Source organism: Cariama cristata, unplaced genomic scaffold (genome assembly GCF_000690535.1).
Source record: "Cariama cristata isolate BGI_N322 unplaced genomic scaffold, ASM69053v1 scaffold9598, whole genome shotgun sequence".
NCBI classification, from domain to species: domain Eukaryota; kingdom Metazoa; phylum Chordata; class Aves; order Cariamiformes; family Cariamidae; genus Cariama; species Cariama cristata.
Window position 1 is genome coordinate 52,111 of NW_009630656.1, and position 7,555 is coordinate 59,665.

Consider the following 7,555-nt stretch of genomic DNA (forward strand, 5'->3'; position numbering starts at 1 on the left):
GACAAGTGTGATTGGAATGTGCTAGATCGAATTTATAGCTGTTATTGTTGTCTAGCTATTAATCGGCAGGCTCCTGTGCTTGCCGTGGGGCTTGCTTGCCTCACTGTGTGTTAGTCTGGTGCTCATTAGTGGCTGCTTTTTGCCTTCGCTGCTCGCTGTACTGCTGAGCATCTTACTCTGCTGTGCCTGGGAACAGTTTGATCCCAGCAATGGCGATGGGCCTGGGCTGGCAGATGGCCAAGGCATCGCTGCTGTACTGGACAGGCTGGAAATCCAGTGGGAACTCAAGTTGAAAGGACTGTGACCTGTGGATGACTCTACGTGGGAGTAGGACACCCTGAAGCATCTGTGACCGTGGTTATGTCTGTGCCGCAGCAGGTATACCTCTGAAGGGATTGTGGCCCAAGGGTAAGTCCATGCTGGAGAAAGTACATCTCAAAGCATCTGTGGCTGTGGATAAGTCCACACTGGAGCAGATACACCTTGAAGCATCAGTGGCTGTACGTGAGGTCATGCTGGAGCATCTCAAAGCATGTGGTCATGGATAAGCCCACAACAGAGCAGTTACACCCCCAGAGGGACTGCAGCCATGGGTGTAAGGACATGTTGGAGCAGGTTTACTTCTAAAAGGCCGTGGCTGTGGGTTAGGTCATGCTGGAGCAGATGTACCTCAAAGCGACTGTGGCTGTGGATAAGTCTGTGCTGCAGCAGGTACACCCCTGAAGAGAGTGTGGCCCATGGACAAGGCTCCACTTGGAGCAGGTACTCCCCTAAGGGACTGCAGGCTGGGGATAAGTCCAAGCCAGAGCAGGGGCACGGGGAAGAGTTCAACGCAATGTTAAACCCGGTGGTCTGGTCCAAAGGGAACAGAGGTGGAGATTGTAATGGAAAGAGCTTCAAATTGTCGTAACCCATGATCTCAGTTGCGTGTTATAGGAATTATAGGAACCACCTGAACCAGTGGAGGACAAGACTTAGAAGCAGCAGTGCAAGTGCTGCAGTGACCCGCTCTGAGCTGGCTTTGGTGCCCAATAACTCCAGGCAACACACCAGCTCTCCCATCCTGAGTGACCACCATCACAGATGGAGCCCAAAGTCGTAGACTAAATGAACTCAGTGGACATTTTGTGGACGTTTATGGACATTTTGCAGACATTTCACAGGGGTGGTCCATAGACTAAGGGTACACCTGTGTATATAATACCTGTGTATTATATCAAAGGATGGGAAGGGTGGTGGTGGGTAATGAGGATGTATTGGGTAGGGTGGGACCTGGAAGGGAGGGCCACTGCGTGGCAGCCAAATCCTGAGTTTGCACCTCTGCTTATAGCTTAACTTGCAAAATCATATAGCAAGAAACTACTGAGCTTTGAGGCTTTTGATGGGAAAATGCTTTCTCTGCTGGTTTCCCCAAAGGTGATTTATTCTGTAAAAACTATATTGTGTAACACTTTCTGCCTTAAAAGCGACTCATGCAAAATTAAATACATTGCACTATGTTTGTGGGAAAATACATTTTACTACAAGTTAATTTGAAGAAAAAAGTATTATACAATGAATGCTATAACAGAAACGGTTATGAGCTGCCTTAACAGCATTTATAAATCAAATCACTGCACATTGATAACTTTAAAACTAACCTACGTCAGGCTTTTGGAATAATGTAGAAGTAAAACAGTTTTTGAATAGCTATGTATTTTTCATAAGTTGTGGCTGACGATGAAAAATGTGGATTATTTGTTAAAAAATACAAAAAGGAGTTATTTTCTTTCATTTTTAAGACTTGATGAATTTCGCGTGTTCTGTTGTTTTCTATAGCTTTTTGGAAGTAATATGAGAACCAAGATCCTTAGACATTTTGGGACTCTTTTTCATTGAAAATATTTCTAACGAGAAATCACTAATTACGTACCCTCTCCTCTTTACAGACAGACAGCAATTTCATCCATAGAAATTAATAAATTGTGAGGAAAAAGGGGACTTGTGATCGTCTAGGTTCACCTGCTGCTTTACACTGGCCAAAGAAGAGACTTATTCCTTGCTGAATACTTCTTTCCATCCTTGAGCAAGAAACCTGTACGACCCATGTTTCAACTACAGAACATCTTTTAAAAAAAACCGCAGGATCGATTTGCACGTTGAAGAGACTGAAGATTCACACACAAGATGCCCAACTGTTCGTTATCTCCCCTTGATTGACTGCCAAAATATAGGCCAAATTTCTTGGCTAAATTTGCCTAATTGTGACTTTCAGCTACCAGCTCTTGTACGACCTTTGCCTACTTGGGTAAACACCTTTCTCTTCTGAGAAATCCATAGCGGAGCATTTGTGTACCGCTCCACTGAGCATTTCTCTGCTGCTTTTAAGGACAGATGGATGGGGTTGGAGCCTAGGTTTAAATTAGTTTTCTCTACTAACTCCTTTTTGAAGCCTTTTTCCAACTGACAAAGGTAGCCCCTTTTTGTCTAGAAATCACTAGTGCCTCCTGTCCTGCCAGAAATGGTTTGGGGACACTTTGTAGAATAACTGGAAAAAAAAAATTGAGATAGCTTTGTGTTTCCTCCCTTCTCTCCTCGTCTCCAAAATCTGAAACCTCTTCTCCAGGACATCTTATCTCAGAATTAATTTCTGTACCTAGAGCAAACCTGGGGAAAAAGATCTCACGCCGCTGTTATTTCTCTTTTAAATTCTTTAAGTAAATCACTGGAAAAGCACATGTGCAGCAAACTACTTGCATAATGTCATATCCATAGCAGAGAAAGTCCCCAGAGCAGGGTGACAATATCAAATAAAAGAAACAATACTCCTATAAAGAATTTTCTGTTCAAAGTATGCATGTGCAAAATGAACTGCCGGTGTTGCTGACTCTTGTGAATTTACTTCAAATTTTGCAAGATGAGGTATTTTTCTTCAAGACCCAGCTCCGGGCGGGGGGGATGACTGTGGGACAAAATGTCTGGGGTTTTCATTTTCTACTTTCTTTCAGTACTTTTTTCCTGCCCTTCCTGACTGTGGAAAAGCCTGCAGTAGGATGTGAATGTATCTTACAGACTTAAAACCCAGGCAAGTATGTATTTATTCTGATCCTTTAAGCCAATCTTAAAGACGATCGAGACCTTACTAGTAACCACTCAGTTCACTTAATATAAGTGACTGATCCTTCCCCAAAGTATAAGATGGGTACGAAAGCCAAAGGAAATAATGTTATTTCATTTTACAGATGGAGAATTAATTCACAGTTGCTTATGCTGGATCCAAAGCTTATTGATGTCAATTGATTGCAGGAAATCACAGAGCCGAACGCACCTCTTCTAAATCCCTGACACAGCATTGAGCACAAGACATCTTTTCTTTCTAAATACCAAAACTACTTGGACGTATCATCGTTTTGCAGACTTTACAGAGCTCCCACTAATCTGCATAGGAGTCACATGCATATGCAAAGGCCTCATAGAAACTCACCCTCTGGAAGCACTCACTGGTATTTAATCACATAGCATTAATCATCTAATCGCTCTGCCTGAGTTTCTATTAGGTGGAGAAAGAAAGGGGTCTTGTCTCTGCTATTATAATATAGTTTGTCCCTTTAGATTTATTAGTTTGAGAATATTACAAATCTATTTGCTAAATCATAATAGTCTGAGCTACTAACGATATGCAATAAGTGTGTAAATACACACAGTTTAAAATCTATGGTTCCTATTCTCTCCTATTATAAATCCTGACAAGTAATAATTACATGCAACCCTGAGAAATGAAGCTAATCGTAATTATCTTACAAACAGAAAACAGGCATTAGAGGTGTCATGTTGGGTCTGTATCAATGTTATATTTAATTAAGCAGAAGATTATGCGTAATCCAGTAAAATGGTCTCTTGTTTGCTCTAATAACCAACTGAAATGAAGTTCACCAATACTGACAAGTGTTCACAGAAGGAAGGAACTCAACTTCTGTACTTTCAGGCTTGCCTTAGGAAGGGATTATCACAGCAAATTAAGGGATTTAGACAGGTGAATGTGCATTCAAAATCCAAATTCTTTAGGCAGTCTTGGAAATCTCAGCCTTGTACCGCACTTGCACCAACCCCTTGGTACTGTGCCAAAAAAAAAAGATAAAAAAAATTTAAAAAGGTCTATGCTGCTGGCCATAGCCATGTAAATGGAACATAGACTCCTGAGCAGACACTTTGAATTTACAGTTGTACTGCCCCTCTGTGTGGATTTTACCTCTATATAGAGAGCACTTTGCAATCACCACTCGTAACGCTCTTTCCACCGCTACAGGGGCAGAGTCTATGGTTTGGAGAAGGTGTAGAAAAGGTTCAGGCTCACCAAAATTCAGAATAGAGATGGAAACGCAGGTCTGCTATTGTCCCGGCAGACTACAGTTCTTCCATGCATCATGGAAGGATTCCTGAAATGTGGCTCTTTGCCTCATTCTGTTTGTGTTAATATATTTCTTTTAATGACACTGTAAGAAAGCTTAAGATAAGAAACAGACTTGGTCTTTTTTGGATCAAAACCTTATTCGGTATAGTATTTAGATAACCTTTTTAGTAACTGCATAAATATCACTCAATAAATCAAATAATGCAAACACTATCATTGGAACTGGTATTAATAGTCATCATATTTATTTGACCATTTTGTATGTGTTTCTCCTTTGGCTAGATTAAGAAAAATCTCAAAAAAATATTTTGCCCCATTAAGAATGAACAAATGAGACATTTCCCTTTAACTAGGCATACAAATTGCAAAAACACCCTTCAAACGATCAAGAACACTAGAAATCTGGTAGTATTCCACCCTGCATATTTCAAAGGCATTAAATTAAACATTTGAAGCAAACTTATCCACCGGTTCCAGCTGTTGCCAGTGAGGATAAGGGAATTTTTTATTTTTGTTTTTTTTTTTCTTCTAGCAAAACAGTAGGTCTCAAAACTCTGCTATGTTACTGAAAAATCCTACAGTCTAAATAGATTAGGATTCCCATTTTCACGGCACGCAAGAGACCAGCTCTTCTGCTGAGGGACAATGAATCACAAAAACTATGATGAAAATATTTATGAAGCATTTTTTTCAGCTGTTGTTTACTGTGTTGTAAACTTCCTTCCTACCCAGTCCTCTCATCCTACTTATACAATTTGACTGTAGTTTATATTTTTGGACTCACATTATTATTTTTTTTTTAAAAAAAGTACCTCTTTTAGCTAAGACCCTCTGTTTCAAAAATAAAAAATTTTAACAATTGCCAGGTTCCTGCCCAATCTGATCAGTAGCTGAGTACATTTAGATACTAACAAGAACCCACAGCATCGCAGAGATGCGAAGCTTCACAAATGTATTAAAACTGAATATCCATTCTGAAGTAGATGTTTAAGTATCACGCTCTGAAATAAATACTGTCATCTAAGTGTCAAGAAGGACATATCTGAAGTCCACAGAGCGGCCAGGAGGTCTAAAAGGAACCAGTGCTGGATTATTTGTAAAAAAACCTGGAGAAAAACAGTCAAGGATTGTGACTAACGAGAAGTTCTGAGTATCTCTCAGAGAAAAGACTGAAAGTATTTCTATTACAGAACAAGATGACAACAGAGCGAAAACAGAGCCCCAGGACTGGCACCGTGTGAACCAGGCACATCCCCAGCGTGCTGGAACAATACGCTCACCTTGTCCACGATGCAGATCTGCTTCTTGCTTTGCACGTCAAGAATTTCCACTTCAAAGTAAGTGACTTTTGAATGTTTGAGCACCGGTGGCGATCTGAGATGGCCAGCGGAGAGGACAAGCTGCGAGAAGTTGAAAAAAGAGCGTGTGCCATTGTGGGACATGGACAGAGCTCCTCCATGAGCGGCAAGGTCTCTCTTGCGTTCTGGTGTGCTGGGTTTCTGCCTCCTGTGCATGGTGTGACCCAGCAGTAGCGACCGTCATCTCAACAGGGGACAGCTCCAGGGGGAAAATGTTTCCTCCCTGCATCACTTAAATACAACCACAGACTGATGAGACACGAAAGGTCAAGTGGCGTTCCATTTTAAGAGTACTGTCTTATTTAGCAGGAGTGAAAACAATGGCTCTGTAATCCATGGTTATATTTAACCTGCTATCGTGATGTGCTGTATCTTTTTTTTTTTTTTTTTTTTTTTTACCTTCTTTTTATTTAAACCAGCATTTGAAACAACACATCTAGAGGTTCCCTATTAGAAGTCGTCAGATCCTGAAATTCCAGAGCCTCAAAGGAATCAGGAATGAATGCAGCAAAATTCCACAGTTATCTGCTGAGACAGATGTTTAAAAGTGTCCACATATACGCATATGTATAGGTATGTGTGTGTGTATATATATGCTATATACGTGTGTGTGTATGCACCCTTAGCATGTATCTACAAAATTTTGTCAGATGTCGTCTATTCTAGAAATATTAACTAACAAAATGCCAGGAGTTTATCAGCAAAATTCAGGGTTTTTTTACAAATATAGAGACGATCTCATACCTGCTTGTATTTGGTACTATGGACTCTCTCTGTTATTTAATGGGGTAGAGCTTTCCTTGCAGCTCTGCCAGGGAAACTCAAAGGAACGAAAGGAAATTATAACCGTAAAGGCACTAATTCAGACCTTAGATCATTTTACTGTTTTCTTATTCTTTCCTGACAATTAATTTTCACAATGTAAGTCTGCAGCAAAACAAAAGTAGCCTTAGTGGTAAAAATAAGGACGACTTCAAAAAACAAATTTTCTCTAAAAGAGCTTCCCCAAGCTGTGTTTAAACTTCATTTTTCCTTGTATGACTTTTTTCTAGGATTTAATACAACCAGCAGCACTTTTGCATCCTGAGATTCTCCCTGAATTTCCCTGGGCTGCCTGGGATTACAGGGTTAGAGGACCACCAGGGATTTCTGCAGACAGCTCTTTCCAGTGGAGGCACAGAGTAAGTTCTGAATACATTTCTACATGGTAAAACCTCAGGGAAAATACAGTCACTATTACAAAAATTGTGTAGGTTTGTTACACCAAGGAAATTTAATTAAGTGAAAAAAAACCTTCCACAAGATAAAAGTGACCACTCTGCGAGGCAGGGCGGGAACAGAAGTCTCTTTTTTTGATTCTGCTATACCTCGCAGAAGATTTAATGGTCACCACGTCTTGTCTAGTGACACATGACAAGAAGCTCTATGAAATAACGGAGAAACGAATTGATAAGTTGTTGCAAGAATTAAAAATGAGAGTGAGAGGGACCCCCAAAGGAAGGCAATTTCCAAACAAAAGCTCCTCTCCTGCTAATATTCACAGATATTCTCATCTTCATGTGTATGAGTTATCTAGTTGCTGTTGATGGAATAATCCGTGCTACATCAAGTTGTATATGTGCTTAAGTTCTGGAGAATCAAGACTGCGTACATGAAACGTGTCCCACTTGCAGACATATGGAAAAGACATAGGAGAAGGAAAATGAATTAGTAGGGGCTGAACTCATAAAGAGGTCTGAGCTCAGTGGTAACAGGACTGGGCATTTGAAACAACAAAATACTTGCAATACCAAGAGCTAGTCTAATT

At 40.5% G+C, this 7,555-nt stretch overlaps 1 protein-coding gene across 1 annotated transcript in view; it reads right to left on the reverse strand.

The window, feature by feature from the left end:
- The window catches only part of TECRL (trans-2,3-enoyl-CoA reductase-like), a 57,794-nt gene extending 51,849 nt beyond the window's left edge, over window positions 1–5,945 (reverse strand). The window contains exon 1 of the mRNA XM_009705634.1: window positions 5,671–5,945. Within this exon, the coding sequence (XP_009703936.1) occupies window positions 5,671–5,904 (234 nt within the window). The 5' untranslated portion in view covers window positions 5,905–5,945. The remainder of the gene's footprint in view (window positions 1–5,670) is intronic.
- Between the last annotated feature and the right edge of the window lie 1,610 nt (window positions 5,946–7,555).